General features: G+C 48.4%; 1 protein-coding gene across 5 annotated transcripts in view; it reads left to right on the forward strand.

The window, feature by feature from the left end:
* The window catches only part of LOC135385169 (uncharacterized), a 62,747-nt gene that overhangs the window by 21,597 nt on the left and 22,533 nt on the right, over nucleotides 1–18,617 (forward strand). For 3 of the 5 annotated variants that reach the window (XM_064614355.1, XM_064614354.1, XM_064614356.1), the window contains exons 2-8: nucleotides 653–700; nucleotides 1,588–1,621; nucleotides 2,662–2,691; nucleotides 15,246–15,278; nucleotides 15,942–15,974; nucleotides 16,112–16,164; nucleotides 17,680–17,718. In XM_064614355.1, coding sequence (XP_064470425.1) covers nucleotides 653–700; nucleotides 1,588–1,621; nucleotides 2,662–2,691; nucleotides 15,246–15,278; nucleotides 15,942–15,974; nucleotides 16,112–16,140 — 207 coding nt within the window. In that variant the 3' untranslated portion in view covers nucleotides 16,141–16,164; nucleotides 17,680–17,718. Of the gene's footprint in view, nucleotides 1–652; nucleotides 701–1,587; nucleotides 1,622–2,661; nucleotides 2,692–15,245; nucleotides 15,819–15,941; nucleotides 16,047–16,111; nucleotides 16,165–17,679; nucleotides 17,719–18,617 lie in introns of those variants that run through there. The other 2 variants (XM_064614353.1, XM_064614350.1) reach the window with 2 other exon arrangements.

An 18,617-nucleotide genomic window follows, 5' to 3' on the forward strand; every position in this document is an offset into this window, starting at 1 on the left:
AAAAATGAACTCCACCACATGACAAGCTGGTGGCGCTCTGCCGTTGACAAATTGACGCCCGATCTCGACCTGCAAAACATGGAAATGCGAGTTTTCATTAGGGTCCTTGTTAGGATGTAAACATTAGCTCTCGTTTGTTGAGCCGTGCAGGATATAGTTCTTGCGTGAAGTGGAAGTAACGGCCACTGTAAAGCGTTACTGATGTTACGTTTACAAAATTACCGATAAATTCAACATACCTACTGCAACTGCAGTATCTACACACTTGAAAGATGGAAACACTCCTCTAGCCTATATTCGAGAGCATTGTTGTATCGCAGATGAAAAGCGAGCTTGTCAAAAGGAGTGAAATGAGATTCTCCTCGGCCATCTGTAACGTCATGCAACACCTTTCCGTTGAGCCTCCCGTTTTGTGTTAGGTCAAACGTCCCCGTGTGGCGAATACTTCGCTTCTTCTCAGTTAAGACTAGCGACTGCAAACATCTCTTTTATACATTTTCACATGTCGGGTCGTTCGACCGAATTCCGCCTGACATGGGAATTTTTTAACACGTCTTATGTTCCTTCTCCTGTTTCCTTTTTTTTCTCTTCGTCGATCCGGGTGCTAATGCACATCCCACAATTGTACAGTAAAGGAATTTGTACTTTACAGCCCTTCATCGTCACAGCCGTTTTAGCACTGACCGGGCCACCACTCAGGGTGAGTTCTTTTACTACACTATACCAGTGGAGTACGTTATTCACGGCACCATTATGCTGTGATATAGCAAGCACGGGCTCGCGACGTGTAGTATCCAGAATTGAAATAAGTGCCCTACTGTAGGGGTTACACAGGTGAGAAAGGAACGGGCGTCTCGTAACAGAGGTGTGACTGTGTAGGTGCGTGGGTTGTCGAGGCACCCTGCGATTAGACTTTTGGCGTATCATCTAGAGTTTTCTATCAGCATACGTAGCGGACACAGGTCCAGTAAGTTGGACGAGCACGATCAGTGTTTAACCTATCGTCTTTCTCAGTGGGCGCTTTGGTGCGAAATCGTAAGGAACGCCTCGGAAATATACGCGGCTGACGCGGCTCTGACGTCCATTATCCATTTCCGTTTCAGAACCTCGTATCAAACGCGCGCAAGTTCAGATCAGTCCGAACCGATGTCGCTGAAACTTTTTTGATACCGCCCCTTGTAAAGGAATAATGGACAAGGATGCTTGATAATGAATTATCGTAGTCCTGGTAGCCTGTGGATTAATCTTTCCCAGGGTTCTTGTGACTTGTGGCCGACAGGTTTGCCAAAATCCTCTGCCCGGACTGAGCCCACAACTTGTCATCAGCAGGCGGACACGCTACCGACTGATGATGATGGTGTTTCATAGAATTTTGTCCATGGCAACATGTCGACCTCTGCGTCAAGGGGGTTTGCAGTACGCAGGCTGCTTCCAAAATTTTAGGAAATGTAGGGGGGGGATTTTCACGGAGTGTTAGAAGGTGCAAGGGGGTTCTGGATAACTCACTGGGTGCTACCGCACATCCAAGACAGTGTTTTCTAGAGGACATACCCGCAGTTCTCTCTAATCATTGTCATTCTGTTTCAGCTGATCAGAGTGATCACAGACAACCTCCGTCAGGGTGAGTGCTGGTACAATATCGCATCCTGTTAAGAATGAAGTTGTTGCATGGGAAATGTTATTCCCTTCCTCAATGTCATGTGATCCTCATGGGGTAAATATGACGGTGCCCACACGCGGTAGAGATGTGTACAACAACTTGCCGCTTGCCGCGCGTATGAATGCGCCCAAGGTATACCGCCTCCGCCCGCGTCTCTCCAAAGCGATATCTCTTCCAACGCGAGAGCTTCTCAGACCGTGTATGACAAGATGGCGAAGGACAGCGTAGTCAAGCTACTGGCTTTCTTACATCTGAGCTTTTGCGAAATCAACATCGCAGACACAAGAAGCGCAGGCTTTGGAGTTCACTCGTTGTGGCGATAGCGCATTCTTTTCTTGTGAACAATGTTTAGCTTAATGCAACGCACTAGAATGTGGGCAGTATAACCAGTATAACAGTCATTAATTCGCCGGCTGAAAAACGTGAGCATCACTGCGACATACCTTCCAGTCAACGGCGCTGTGAATGCTCTCCGTGCGGGAGGCCGGAAGCCGCTAAAAATCGTGCACTGCGCGATCACCAAAAAGCGGAGATGGCTCTTCTCGAACAGCGGCAAGAGTTCACCGCGCCGCGTTCGCGTTAACGCGCAGATTCTCGGCATGTGGGTACGCGGCTTGACTGCGCCACTCTCTTGTTTTCTTCCGCACTATCACGCAGTCTGCAGCACGTTGATAACATGGTCAACGTCGATATCTTCAGAGTAGCGGATCCGCAGGCGGTAGCGTATCCTGCGGAAGCACTGCGCTTGCTCCCTAGCAGCAGGTCATGGACGGTTTTCACGCCTCATGTGGATACGGGCTCTAAGACTAATCAGAAACATGGGTCAGCGTCAGTCGGTGCAATACTGTCTCTAAACAGTCAGTTGCCTGACGGGACGTAGCCTGCTCATTCCGTCCCCATTGTCCTTCAAATCTTGCAATGTAGGCGCCCATTACCAACGGCTATCGCATCTCAGGTGCGAGGTGTACGAATAGTCGGTTTACTTCTGTTTGTCGTTCTAGTGTCCCATGACACGTCGACTAGCAACCTCGGTAAGTGAGCTTTCACATACTAGTCACTAGTGCTTAATTGTTTCATTACACTGCATTTTCACTTCGAGCCTTGAATGAACTAAAAACCTTTATTTCGTCTGAACGCAGACGTGGAGTTCGGCGAGGAAGAGCTTCGCAGCCCCAAAGGGGAAGGGGGGCTAGGGGGGCTCGATCCCCCTCTAACTAGCAGGGACCGAAGAGAACGTAATATATGAGGGAACAGATCAATGAGACGATCGCGAAAGTTCTTCATCTCATGATACCACCTTATTGGTCATGACAGCCTATACATGTAATCGTATTGTAAACGAGACGTAACTGTGTGTCTGTATCTTTGTATATCTTTGTCCGTTCGGTAGATCGTCCACAAAAAAAATCCTCAAGGAACAAAATTTTTTCTTTATTAATCTAAAATGCAACACAAGATAAAGACAGTTCAGATAGCGTCACCCGATACATGCGTTTTTGTTTCGTTTCCGCAAGTTAAAGCTCATCTTCGACGCGCGGCACTGTGGCGGCATCTTCGACGCATGAGGCTCCTTCACCATCTGACATCGGGGGTGAAGGAAAGACGGGTCTCCGAAGATGCGCAACGAACAAAATAAAGAAAAAAAAAGGTGTTCCTTCACGTTTTTTGCGGACGATCTACAGAACGGATTTTTGTTCTAGACACGGCTACGACATGAGGTCACCTAAAGGAACAGATGTTATCATTGGGACAACTTCGTAGGTTTTATAATTAAAAAGTTAATTAACGATTTTTAGGTAATTAGTCATTTGACGGTCGAGCAACGTATGGCCAAGAATGTCCGCCGGCCCAGCGATGGTAGAAGTGAAAATAGCATGACTATAGCCCTTATAGTTTTTAGTGAAAAATCTGTATCGCCTAAAAAAGACACCGGTATATATACGCTACAAAATGAAGGTTCGAACGACCAGGTCGGGGGTACTCGGCGGAGGCCCCGCCTTCCTCGGGACGAAAATCTATGTACAAGGTCTTTTAAAAGGGGACAAAAGTGCAGTCAGAGACGGTACAATTCCAATGCGAGGCGGTCGTCAGTTACGGAAGGTTCAGTCAGGTCTGGTCTGGTCAGGGCTGGAAGGTTCCTGGGTCATCGGCCATGTGTCAAGTCTTCCAGAGTTCCAGAAAGGTCTGGGGTTGCGCTCGTTGAAAGCCTGTTTTCCGGGGTGTTCGTAGCGTCCTCGTGTCCAGCTGTAAAGAAAAGAGGCAGCGGCACTCCGAGCACGCACAGAAAAAAAAGTGATTTTTACAGTTGATAGCAATCCTTTAATCAAGTACGATTCGCGTTGCTCTCTACAGCGATCGGATGTGAAATTTAACTCTAAAATTGCGATGTCGCTAGTGGAATGACCGGGTTGACTACAATGGCGGGAAACCGGGAGGCTGCCTTTTCTCGAAGCATGCGGTCGGTGGTTATTGAATCTAATCCTAAATGAATTTCTACTTTGACCTACATAATGCACTGAGCAAGTTGTACATTGAATGATGTAGATCATGTTACTTAATAGTCAAAGCTGCCATTGGTTTTAAGGGAGAAGTCGTTTAAGGGAGTCTGCACTCTTCACCGATGCGGTGCTTTGCATTGATTTGCATATTTGACATCTTTGGAATGGATGGCATCCCGGCGCGGGTGTTAATGGTCTAGGAACTTCACTAGTTCACTAGGAAGTTCACTAGTATCTTGAAGGTTGCGCGCGCGCTTGTACGTAATTCGTGGCTCTGACTCACTGACGACCGCCTCACAGTGGAATTCTACGGCTGTGACGACACTTTTGTAACCTTTTAAAAGACCTTGTACATTTATTTCTGTCTTGGTCCCAGAGAAGGCGGAGCCTCCGCCCAAACGTATACTTCCCAGACCCTTAGTTCTAATGCCCACTCCCTACTTCAGACTCTGGTGTGTTTTCCCCCTGTGTATATACATGTATATGACCCCGTTAAATCCCCAGGCTAAATAATACGTGAACGGGTGCACCAATTGAAAACTCCCGTAGGAGAACTGCGTTGCCCCAATATCCTTTGGCTTTCACCCTTGCCCTCTGATGCTTCTTGTCCTCGTTGTTGCGGTGTAACTGTTATACGTAATTGCGTATCGAGCAAGGTTGTTATAATTGTGCTAACTGGTAGCGCCACCCATCACCTGGCGGATAATCTTGTTTTAAATACGTCAATAAAGGGCGGCCACTGTTTTCTCTCGGAGAGCACGTTGTTTTCTGGTGTCCACGAGGTGGGCGTAAGCTCGAGCCCCCTCGACGTTCTACCGCCTTCACCATGATGCGGCCATGACAAGTGGCGACGAGAGACCCCAATTGAAGTTACAAATCATTCGTTCTTCGAAGTAGGCAAGTCGTCGTTTGTCGTCTGAAGCTCCCAAGCTGACGTTCAACAACAACGAAGATGCCCACATACGGTAGGATAGAACCATTTGAAGGGGGAGGCGAGGAGTGGCCTGGGTACATCGAGCGTCTCGAAGCATTCTTCGAAGCAAACAATGTTGCCGCCGATAAAAATGGTGATATGCTTCAGTTCTTGCGGTCTACCTACTCGATTCTACGTGTCTTGGTGAAGCCAGTAACGCCCCCGTAACGCCGTTTCAATATCAGGATGCGCGGAAAAGGATAGACTGTTAGTGACTACATTGCGACTTCGGGGGTGAGCTGACGAACATGCTACGGGACCGTATAGTGTGCGGGATTGAAGATTCGTCTTCTAGCAAAGTCTGACGTGACGTTTGAGGCGACCGTGCGTGAGGCGTTTCTATGGAGGCCGCTAAGAAGGATGCTGGCGAAATCTGCCAATCTGCCATCGTGTCTCGTCCTCAGGGACTGTCAAATGCTATCTTTGTGGAGAAGGACACTTCGCACCTCAATGCAAGCATGTGTCAACCATCTGCGACCACTGTCGTAAGCGCGGTCACTTGGCTCGCGTGTCCAGGAAGAACCTTCCAGCAAACAAGTATTCAAGATGCAAGGCTGTCGAACTCCAGCATGCGATTCAGCAGCCTGGGGAAGCTCCACGCAAGTCTTCAGGGAATTTTCGAACATTGCCCGTGCATGCTGTTGATGACTGCGAGGATACTCACGTGTCATCGTCTGCCAAGTATTTGACATGTTTTGAGTTCATGATATGCTCTCATCGCCGCCACCACCGTTTGGTTACTGTTACGGCGACAAACCTCTCCCCATGGAGGTGTAGTGTAGTTGCTAAGGGTGTCCTTCTGGAACTGTTACCCGGGCATCCTGTTAACCCGTCAACAGTACGAAGCTACACCGGGGAATTGACACAAGTGCGGGGTCAAGCAGATGTTGCGGTACAATGTCGCTACAAGACAATAGTTTTACCATTGTGCCTCACTGGTGCAGGATCTCCTTCACTTCTTGCCCGGAATTGGATGCAGCGGTTGGGTATTGACATTGTTGACCGTCCAGTGATTAAGTGCTCCGTACCCAAGTTCTTCAAGCCACGTCCGCTTCCCTTCGCGTTAAAGGAGGGAGCGACTCAGGACTTGCAACGATTGCAAATGGAAGGTGTTCTCATATACCTGTAAAGACTTCTGAGTGGGCAGCGTCGATTGTTACAGGACCAAGAAGGACGGGCAAGTGCGAGTGTGCGGGGTAACTGCGAACCCTGTTGCCACGATCGAGAAGTACCCTATTCCACGCATAGAGGATCTGTGGGCCACGCTTTCACGTCGCAAAAAGTTCACCAAACTAGACCCAACGAGAATCTGAAAGTATGTGACCATCTCAACGCATATAGGACTGTTTCAGTACACCCGCTATATTCCAGCGCGAGATGGAGAACTTGCTCGTTGCTGTATATTTTGATGACATCTTGGTTGGATGGATGGACGTGATGATGCCGAACACACGCAGTACTTGCATACTGTTCTGGAGCGCCTTTCGGGTGTCGCGACAAGCGCCAGTTCTTTGTGTCGCATGTTAACTACTTGGGACGCATCATCAGTAAGGGGGGTCCTTCCCCCCTTACATAGTACTTCACGTACTATATGGGTAGAAATTCAGCGAACCGGTAGAGATGTAGGAAGGGAGTTGCTTCAGGACAGAAGCCGCCGATATTTCGAACAGAGACTGTTCTTCTTCTGGGCCTGGGCCTTCTTCTTCCCAGAAGAACAGTCTCTGTTCGAAATATCGGCGGCTTCTGTCCTGAGGCAACTCCCTTCCTTCACGTACTATAGTACTTCAAGTACTATACTTCACTGACTTCAAGTACTTCATAGTACTTCAAGAGGGGACAAGGATAATGTGGCTGCCATCACCTCGTGAAGTAAAGGACCTAATTTACCCTAATTTATCATCCGTTCTTCGTCCATTGTATCTGCTACTCACCACCGGGAAGAAGAGTGGAGTGGAGATAAGCACAAGAAGAGGCTGTCAACGGGAGTAAGCATTTGATGTCTCATGCACAGGTGCTCGCCCATTTCGACCCAAGCAAACCTGTGTGTTTGGGTTGTGATGTGTCTCCATGTGGAGTCGGTGCCGTCCTGGCTCACCGTGCAGCTGAGAGCCCCATTGCGCTTGCTTCCCGACGTTTAACAGCCAACGTGACTCAACGTGAGGCTCTGGGCTCAGTATTTGTGGGGTATCACTTTCCAAGCACGTACAGATCATAAACCACTCCTTGAACCCATTCCGATTCATGCTTCTCCTCTGTTGTTCAGGTGGGCCCTCAAGTTGTCCATGTATCGGTACGAGCTGTTGTACACGCACGGAAAGAATCTTCACCACACTGATGGCTTGAGTAGGCTACCGCTTCCTGCATGCAGAGTGGAATCCTCGAGTGCTGCAGAAGTGTTTATGCTGGAGGAAGCTTACCCACACCTTCTATCACCTGCCGTTGTGGCTCGGGAAACAAGGGACCCCTACAGAGTTCATGCTGTGTTGCGTGGTGGACAGTTTTCTTTGGGACCCGAAGGTTATCCCTTCAGTTCAAGAAGTACCGAATTGAGCCTCAAGGAGTGGTGTCTGCTCTGGGGACAAGAGTGGTGAACCCCAGGAGCTTGCAAGCCGACGTGCTGAAGGTACTTCACGCGGGGCATCCAGGCATAGAGAAGACCAAATGAATTGCGAGAAGCCATGTTTGGGGGCCGGGCATTGACCACGATATTGCCAACAGTGTGGAGAATTGTCTGACTTGCCACTTATTCCGTGATCGAGGCCTGTGCAACAAACGCCGTGTCCCTTCCTTGACAGGCCATGGTCCAGACTTCTTATTGACTTAGGTGGGACATTTTTGGGTCACACTTTTGTTGTCATCGTCGACACATTTTCTAAGTGGGTTGAGTATTCCCAGTGAAATCGCAGTGAAGCCGCAATAAACGTTTTTCCGTGTGGTCTTCGCACAACATGATCTGCCTGACTTATTGGTGTCCGACGATGGATCTGCGTTTACTACCTCGACTTCTAAACACGGAATGGCATACGTCGTATGCTTGCTGCCACCCATACCACCCCTGCTTCAAAATGGTGCAGCCGAACGCGTTGTGCAAACAGTAAAAGAGAGTGGATCAGGATGTTTCGAGACACACTTGGTCAGGTTCTTGTTTTGACTACAGAAAGACCCCTCATGATGTGATGGTACGGCGCTTTCTGAGCTTTTGACAGGCATGTTGGATGTTCTCCAGCCCAACCACCAGTTATCGGTGCGGATCACAAGCAGCTCAAACAGATGTTGCATGCTGACAAGGCGGTGCCGTCATGGGGCCGCTGTAGAATCGAGGAGACTGTCAACATGGGTTCCAGCTACTGTCATTGGTACTCCCAGCAGCTCTTCTGCAGATGTGTGCCTGGAAGATGGGACTGTCTGGCATTTGCGCCCTAGACAGATAGCGACAGCACCAGTCGTTCAGAGTAACTAGCATCGCAACAGTTTGGCATGGGCCACCAGTACAGAGTACCAGAGCCGCAGCTTAGTGCAACGGAGGGATCACCAGTGTCTTGTCCGCCCTTGGTCCCCTTCGGTCAAGAATGCCCAGTGCAAGAACAAGCGCAGAAAGTTGGGCTTGTTGGTGAGACAGCATACTGCAGATGTTGGGACGCGGAAGACAGGGACTGAAGGAAGCACACAAACACACGCGTCACTCGCAACTAATATGTATTGCCACGCAAAAGAATGCTTTTAAGACACAACCGGTAGGCCGACACGTGCCGAGTTATAAGCTCAAAACGTGCTGATAGACTCGCCTGCCAGTAGATAGTAAGGACGTAATTAGGTACTTAGGAAGTTCTTTATCAGAAAGTGTAGAGATGGTTGACTGACACACTTGCCTTCCCCCGCCGAAAGTATGTGATGCGCTTCTATTATCTCCCGGGTAATTTGAGATGTGGCCCTCCCTAGGACAGTGGTACCCCGAAAATCCGGGTACAAGAACCGGGTCATGAAGCACAACATGAAATTGCCACTGCTACTGCGAACAAAATTCCACTCCGTCGAAGTACTGCCATCACTACAGAGATCCTCACCATGATTTCCTTATTCAAACGTTAGATTCTTCGTTAATGTAAAAGCGTCAAATCGTTTTTTGTTGGGGGAAGAGGAGGGATAATTGTGTATCTGGCAAGGTTGTTATAATTGTATGTCAATATGCCGTAATTTCATCCGTGTAAGCCGCACCGCAGATAAGCCGCGGGACGCGTTTTCCGGAACGTTTTGAAAATTTTCTGGCAGATAAGCCGCACTCGCAGATAAGTCATAGACCATGAAGCCATAAACCATAGAGAAGGCCATAAACCCGTGGTCCACTCCGGGGTCAGCATAGTGTGCAACAAAATAGGCCAGGTCCATAGAGTTCTACCAAGATCGGATTGTGCCCTTGTTGGGCGTTTTCATGGATTGATGAATCAGTGATGTGAATCACTGTCACTTTTGTTAAAGCTGCTTGGGGGAATGCACCAGGAAGATCAATTTACTCGAATGTGGACCCGTCCCTGTTACGCACCGTTCGTGTGTCGGCAGGGCAGTGCTGTTCCAGAGGCAATGTCGGCCCTTCGTTAAAACTGGCGTAATGGGAAAATACCAGGAAAAAGTAGTCATCAGACAAGCCCGGTGGATAAGCCGCAGAGCATGCTCTGGGGCTAATACGCGCCGCCCCGTCACATGGCGGAGAATAGTGTTTTAAATACGTTAAGAAACGGGCCACTATTTTCCTTCGTACGTGGTGCCTCTACGGAAATCGCGTTTTTTGGTGTCCAACGAGGTGGGCGTAGCTCGAGCTCCCTCGACGTTCGTACCGCCTTCATGATGCGGCCATGACAGATCTCATTTGGACTTTTTCACCTTGTTCCTTGGCTTTCGCGAGTTCAACTAACAAAAAACCGTAACTTGACCCATTGTTACCGTGGTGCCATTGCAGTCATTAGGCCTCCAAGGAACAAGGCGAAAAGTGTCTCAGATCTCCTGAAGTCGTTCTTAAGGTCGTGCTTACATACTAGACTTCACGCTTCACACGGCAAGCAGTATAATTGTGCCTGTCCTCGTACCCATATGTTTCCTCTGATATAACCTGAAAGCTAAAATGTTTCTTCTATAATAGTTGAGCAAATTGAAATATCCTGTTTGAGAGGACAACGACAGGTGTGAATAACAGTCCAGTTGACCAGTGCCATTGCACTATTTAACCTGGGTAGACCCTCATGGTATAAAGGCTTTGTTCGTTCCTTCGCTCCTTGTTTCCTCCCAAAGTTTTATTTTAAATGTTTTGTATCACCGTTACCCCCCTCGCGGGTACCCGTGTTCATACAGGTACTCACGATGAACTGCACGTTCGTTTGATTCCAAAACAAAGTTGCGTCTGAAATGGATCTTCATACTGGTGCTAATTCTCTCTCGCTGTCGCTGTAGGAATCTGTGCAGCGTAACCTAAGAACAATATTATTTCTGAGCAGCAGTTGTCACACAAGTGCATGTCAAAGGTTCCAACATCCTGAAGTATCCAACGAGTAGAAGGATCCAACCGTGGATCCTTCTGCTGGTTGGATGCTTCAGCAAGTTGAATCCTTCTGCACCTTTGGATCCTTCAGTTCGTTAGAACCTTTCTCACGGTCGGTTATGTGTTGAAGTGCTGAAGCACCCAACGAGTCGAAGGATCCACGGCCGCGCATTAGGGTCGATCCACACGATGCAACTTTAGTTGCGCGTAACCAGGTTGCGCAACCGGGTGAACGACGAAGCTCTGGTTGCGGCAGTTGCAGGAGTTTTCTTGCAGTTGCAGTTGCAGTCGATCGATATGGATCTTGCATTGCAGTCGATCGCTTCACGAGCGATTTCTCCTGCAGCTCGGGCTGCAACCTGTCAATCACACGGCTCCGCCTTGCAAGCGCGACCAATCAGGAAGACTTCCATGTGTCAGTTACTGCAGCGGCAGTACGCGAGAACGTGAAATACCACTAACCAGTGGAAATTATGCAACTCTCAGCGGATTGAAATCGTAACGAGCGGAAGTCGGAGTAAGATTGGACGAAAATGATGACATTGATGTTTTTTCCGCGCCATCTGGCGTGCTCGGTGACCACTACGGCATTCCGAGTTACTCCGCCGTATGAAAGGAACCTTATTCACTGGATGGTCATGCATTAACGATAACACCCGCGTCCGAAATGAGTAACTGGATTAAATGTCTCATGCGCATACAGTCCCATATTGGGCATACTGCGCGTAGTTTGACATTTTGATGGCTGTTTACCATCATGAAAAGCCATGCCTAGCCACGCATTATCTCCTCTGGTCATGTCAGATGAGCACGTCTTTCCTTATGTGTATTTGTAGCATCATCGTAGTCGAGACGAAAGTGAGTAAGCAGTATATATGCATTTTATTACGCGCGCACACACACACACACAACACGAAGAGAAACATGAGTAGAGATTGCAATAAATATGGGACGGGCAAAATTCCTATGTTCCGCCACACGACCCAGATATCTTACAACGACGCTGAATGCCGCTTGGCAGCTCTCAGCCAGGATCTAACATCGCCATTTCCGAGGCCAGCTGTGTGTTTCCTCCGCGTGTGCGCAGGCAGAGTTGTTAGCACGGCAGTACACCGATAATTATTCACTGAAGGGTGTCAGGCAAAATAAGGGGGAGGCTGCGCCATATAAGGCAAGATACGGTTAAACCGGGAGAGTCATACCAGGTGAAGCCGTCTGACGAGAAGTTGCCGCTGACGCCTCGCAGTCGAAGAGCCCCTTTGCCCAGACAGAATTATTGAGGCCGAGGAAAGCAGATGCTTATGCATAATATATTTAAAAATGCCTTAGGCCACAGATGACGATGAGGAATACAGATGAAGGGGAGAAGCTGGACAGTAGAAAGCCTAACGTTTGAAGGGTTGACGGGCCGAATAGGGAGCTAAGAGACCCACTGGTGACGGTCCGTGCCTCATCGAGAACCAGGTGACAACTGCACATGCAGCGCGGAACAAGAATATCGTCCTCCTAGCGGCCAAGCCGCTGCCTGCTAATGAAGATGAGGCTTGACGGCGCTGACAAGGGTCCCTTGGGTAATTCGAGCAGTGCATTTGCCTACCTTGTGCTGCGGTATCATATAATATCGTGTTCTGGGAGCGCAGGTAGATTGGATTTGGAGCACCGTAGTTAGACTCCATCAGCTGGACACGTCCGCATTGCTCTGTCACCACAGCCCAACTGTTAAAAGGACAGGAAGAACTGCGGGTTTCTTCCTTCGTATCCTCTTCCGTTCCTAGCCATGGACACGATAATAAAAAGGGACGTCGCCCCCCGCTGGAGAAGGAGGACATCGCCTTTAGGACCCTCACATTGATATATACCACGTTGGATCCTCCGTCTCGCATTGGGTCCTTCTTCCTTTCGGAGTCTTCTTCACTTTGATCCTTCGTCTCGAATGGACCCTTCTTCGCGTTGGATACTGTGACCCTTTTGGATCCGCCTTCTCGTTGGACCTTCCAGCTCGTTGAACCCTTGAGCCACACACGAGAAGTGGACGCGATGGGGACGGGGGTGGCCCTTGTTGAACACGCAGCGGTGGGCATCGTCACGGACTCAGCAAAAAAGTGTTATGTCACCGTAAAGCAACCGATCCGTGAGTATTGCTCGTAGTGCTAGTAGTGCAATATTAATGGTGCCTACGTTGAGAAAATGCTAATACTGCTAGCCAATACTGGACGGGCACCAATACCGGCGCATCTCGTAGTAACTCTGCTTAATAGGCTGTGCGAATATTCCAATTGTTTTAATACGGAATGAGTAAATACTTTCTTTTGCCCTTCCACCAGCTGTTGTCTCCGTCTAATCTCTTCCAAGCTTTTTCAAGAGATGTTGAGAGAGAGGGAGCTTGCTTGTTTCGTTTATTCTTGTTTTAATGTCTATGGGTGGTTATTTGGCGAGTCAGGTTACGGTGTCTCGAATTGAACCGGTTGTTTTTCGGAACGGTATATATATCGGAACAGTTCGGAAGCTACACTCAAAACCCCGAAAACGAACCAACGGTTATTAACCAAAAGTTGCTGTAGTCAGTCAGACTGCAAAACTGGGCGTCAGGCGGGAAACTGCTAGAAGCCGGCGGCAGCTAGGACACGCTAAAAGGCGAAATAAGCAGGAAGGCGCCTGATTGGCCGGTGAAATGCATAACGTCGTATTTTTATTGGTCCTGTCAATAATTTGCATTGTGCCCAGTGCTGTGCGAACTATCCCAAACTGTGGGTTCTATTGGGAGCTTTACTGTCACGTCACCTCCCATTTTTTTGCCCTGTCTTGGATTGGACGAAGTGGATTTGAAGGACCGTATCAAATTCATGAGCATCGGGCACAGGGGGTTCTAATAGTTTGTCTACAGCGTTTCATGTGGATCAACGTAGTTATAATTGCTGATTTTAGCTGTCGCTCAGTCTTTGCCGACGATGACGCAGACGAAAAACTCCTACAGACACGGAGACTGTGCGCTGTACCGTGAATAGCGCGTGAATAGACCCCTTGAACAAGTGCAATTTCAATATTACCAAGGTTAGCTGCCGAAAGACCCAGAGCGCGTATAGTAAGTAATAATACAATTGCGGATGATCTTCACGGTACCGGTACGGTATCCATTCGTCATCGCTACCGTCGGACCCGTTGGCTCTTTGACCCGTGACAGGTAATGAGCAACTCTCTCGGCAAAGGGGTCACCCTTTCCACTACGATAGCTTTGTCAATCGGCTTTCGACTGATTACTACGCCGTCGTACGCGCATCCGAGGCTGTAGTGTCTTAGGCGCGTCTTATCGCAGCCGTCACAAGCGCGGAAAACAAATAACCATGCACCCCACGTATTCATGCAAACGTATTCATGCGGACAGTGTGTCAGTGGTGGGTGAAAGTTTGGCTAATTCCCAGCGAGTGACATTCGTACCGTGTCACACGGTGGAACGAAACGAGAATACATGTGAATGGTATAGCTTTTCACTTGTCTTGGTATCACACACTCTTGCTATATCGTCCAAAGCGCAACGACTTTGCGCTATACAGGATGTCCCAGCTAAGCGAGAAGATAACTGTTTCCGAGATGAAAATCAATTGCAGTATAGCATATGCTGAAGGCTCCTAAGGCAATTAACTTTCAGTAACTGAGTGTCGTCCAAAAACCATACAGGGTGTCTCAACTAAGTGCGAACATATCTAAAATACATATCACTTTTCAGAGATGAAATCAATTGCCGTATAGGGTATGCCGAAGGGGCACTCCCTAGGAGGGCGTTTGGAGGCTGGTAAGGAGGTTGTTACAATGAGAACATCTGATCTCTTCGGTCACGTGATACTGGAGCCGTTTTCAGAACAAAAATCCGTTCGCTAGATTGGCCGCAAAAAATTCATTTTTTTCCTACCCCCCCACAACATAAGAGATGAAAGAAGACATCACATTATCGCTTCTGGTATCCTTAGAAAAAGGTTAAGAGAAAACAGAAAATGCAACCCAAGAGAAGGGCAGCTCCGATAGTCACCAGATACATTTGTTTTCTTTTTGTTTGTTTTGTTGTGTTACCGCAAGTCCATCTTCGACGCATGAGGTGTCACTGCTCCTACCCTTTCACATTGGGGGTGAAGGAAAGACGCGTTTCCGAAGATGTGCAATGAACAAAATGAAAAGATACTTTTTTGCGGGCGATCTGATTTTTGTTCTGAAAACGGCTCCGGTATCGGGTGACCGAAGAGATCAGATGTTCTCATTGGAACAACTTATCAGTCTGCTAATGCCCTCCTAGGGAGTGCCCTTCAGCATATGCTATATTGCAATTGATTTCATCTAGGAAGAAGTGGGGACACCCTGTATAATCTACCGGTTTCGTTAGAAACGCACTTCACAATCTTCACAATCCCTGGTATCTTATCGATAGTGACGCCATTTACGAGTGACATTCTATTTCTCGTGTAGCTTGATGTGATACAAACGAATGGCATTCAATTTGACGTGTGACGGGGGTATTAGTAACATCTACGTCATGTGAGACGCCACATTCCGGTTCAACGTGCCCTTAACGAACCTTTGGTTCTTGTTTTTCAGTTCGATTTCGGAGCGCATCCACGGAAACGCTATGTACGTATATACTGAGTTGCTTCATCTCGGAGCATGGGGAAATCGTATTCACATTGCGACGTACGACGCATCCCGACGAATATCGTGCGAAAACTGAAGCACAGCGTATCACGCGTAAAGGCCAACCTTCATGGAGCGAATTTCGCTCAGCGTCGGAAGCCCTGGTAGAGGCCATGCCAGATATTTTTCGCCCAGCGGCCGCGTTTCCGGCTCAACACGATGCCGCTACGAATCTGCGCCGGCGATGCGCGCGTGTGCTCTCCTGGATCATTTTTGTGCATGTTGCTATGTGGTGTTGTCGTCTGCTCGATCTCTCGTCTACGACACCGCTAGAACGCCGGACATTCTCTACCGAGAAACGTGTTCTAGTATGAAATATGCCTTTCGGTACGCTTTTCGAGCAACAAAAAACTTTCACATTGTACATGTGACATCAGAGGGAGACCTTCCAACGCAGAACACGCGTGGCCGCCTCAATTCGCTCCATATGGGTTAGCCTTAGGATTGCACCGAACCAGGTTGAGGAGGATTCATTCCGGATAGTGGTGCCATGCATGCCCAGTTTCTGATGAGCTTGCACGCTTGCTAAGATAGCTGCCATGTGCGCCACGTGCGATGGTACACTCCTCTTCGAAGTGCCCTGACAGACCCTTTGTGTTTCAGCCGTAACAGTCGACGTGGGGACATCGACGGAGGGTAAGTATACTGGATTGCTTCTTTCTTTCAACAGGCTTATGCATGAGATACATTAACTCTGCAGCTCCCAAGAGGCTGGTTCGTTAGTGCATACATATTCGATTGTATTGCATGCACTGACTCAAAGCTTCTTTCAGCTACACGGCGTGGTGGCTCCTCCTGTTAGTCGCCTGCGTCCTCAACCTCTTGGGTGAGTATTTGTCATTTTGGCAACAAAGCGGAAGCGGTGCAGAAACGCATGATTATTTAATGACTATTTCTGCGTTGAATGAGAAAAGGGTACCTTACATTTTCGTTCGACTGATTGGTTCGTGCTGTGAATTTCGAAATGTGAGACCATACACAGAAGAGACGAGAAGATTGGATGTATGTGCCATAATGTGTGCTTTCCTCGGATTCGTTTATAGACCACAACCACACATAGTACGCTCTGCGCCAACTAGAGATGCAAAATTCCGGAAATTTCCGGAACACTGTCAAGACACACCTTCGCAATTACTCAGTTTAAAAGAACCAGGTGGCGCACCTGGGAGACCACATAGCTCCATACACAATCTAGTTATTTGAAGGAGGAGGAGGTAGCAGAAAGAAGACACACAGACATTTGCTGCGATCCACAGCTTGGATGCACTAGTACCATCTGAACATGGCCACAAGACCACATAGTCAATGATATAATAGTGTAGTTTCACTGCAGGTGAAATTACAAACGTAAGGGCGCCCACAACCAGCAAACTTTCCCAGCGCGTTTCCGAATTTCAATACTTCGACAGACCTTATTATGCATCCCCCTCCTCTATGACTTCGTGCCTCTCCCGAACAAACAACGAGGTTACTGCTGAGTCGAAGCATTGCCCGCAAGCCACAGCATACAATGAGATAGAACCCCCCTCCCTCTAGGCATAAATGGAGAACAGGGCATCCCATGAGACTGCGATAGGCACTAGGTCATTTGCAAAAGTTCCAGGGAGCAGCGTGCATGCCGGGAAATGCTGTGCAAAACGTCAGCGACGGCGCATGCGCCAGTACGACGACGACGAGGATCGGACACGATAGCAAATCGCTGTCGTTTTGCACAGCATTTCCCGGCATGCACGCTGCTCCCTGGAACTTTTTCAAACAACCTATTGGAACAACCACGGAGGAGAAGTACGGAGACCGAACTCTGCCGCGCCGCCGTTGAAAAAGTGTGGTCCCGATTCGTCGAGTCTAATTGCCCAATTCAGTCAATTCAAGTCACCCGCCCAATCGGAACCGCCCCCACTAAGTTGGGAACACTGGCCACGGGTCGCATACAGGGAGACAACCTATACTTCCAGTGTAGCGATGTCCTGATTCAGTTCTAGCCCTGGCTTAGCCGCAAGCGCGATGAGCGCACTAGTGTCCGCGGCGGACACTAGTCCACCAATCAGGGGCGGGATATATTTTGAAGTGTTTGTTCGACAGCGTGGATATCCTCATGATTTATATGGAAGAGTTAACGAAAGCTGATCTTGAAGACCTTTACATTTAAACGTTTTATTTTTGCTGAGTCTGAGGACTTGCTTGTGTCGGCTTGTGTGCCCATGTCTCTCACTCTCCTTCATGGTCCGTTGCGCCGTTCAGAACAAGTTCAATGCAGTCGCTGCGATCCCGAGCCTCAGTGTATAGTATCTAGAATTTTTTTTTATTCCACGAATTAATATTATTGCCTTTACAATTGCAGGGGCACTGATCATCATAAATGGGTTGGTCCCGGTCATGCGTAAGTATGCGTCCTATACACGGGGTGTTTACCTTGAAAGCTATGAAAGATACACAGATGGTATTTTTGAACTTCTACGGCCAGGCGTATATGCAACAGCATTATTCATCGTGTATGTATCCCGAGGTGTCATCTTGGCCAACAACAAATTCACAGTATTGATTACAAACGAGAAGACAGTCTATCAGCACGCAGTTCACCATATAGCAGCATAGGATAGCAATAACACTATCATAGGGAGCGGACGCCTTATTTTCCTTGACACACATTACGTGCTATGCTGGCTGACTGTATTATGTTCTGTGCAACTGCCAGCCACGTAGCCATAGCAGAAGCCTGTCCATCTGCCACCCATCCGCTATTTAGTGCGAACGAGAATATGTAAATCCATAAAAGGGGGGGGGGGGGCAGTGGTATACTGCCCGAAGGACCTCCTATAACAAACGCCTATAGACGGTACAACTGCAATCATCCCTCAGCGTCCTGGACGATCCTATTTTGGGATTAATCATCTTGATTATGCGGGAATTAGCCTGCTGAATACACGTGAGCCAAGTCCTGTGCTGTACTACCCATGCGCGTTCGGAAGTCACTGCGCACTGAAAATCTCTCCTTCAGTCCACTACAAACTGAAAGCGTATCCTCAGCGAATTCAGTGTCTGCCGGAAAACTCCTCGTTTTTGGCGTTGCGCGTTGTTGATCTGGATTCGTGCTATCATTATTCGCAAATCTTATCATAAAAACAGCTTGCACCCGGACAGAAGTATGCCTTCGTGTATTGAATATGCAATAATAGGGACAGTGCAGCGGATCCTAGTACAGCTCCCGTCAACCTTAACAATAAGACTGGTCTCGTTCCCCAGCATGATTACAGCAACCCTTGTGGTTATGAGCGCAAT

Source organism: Ornithodoros turicata, chromosome 2 (genome assembly GCF_037126465.1).
Source record: "Ornithodoros turicata isolate Travis chromosome 2, ASM3712646v1, whole genome shotgun sequence".
Lineage (NCBI taxonomy): Eukaryota > Metazoa > Arthropoda > Arachnida > Ixodida > Argasidae > Ornithodoros > Ornithodoros turicata.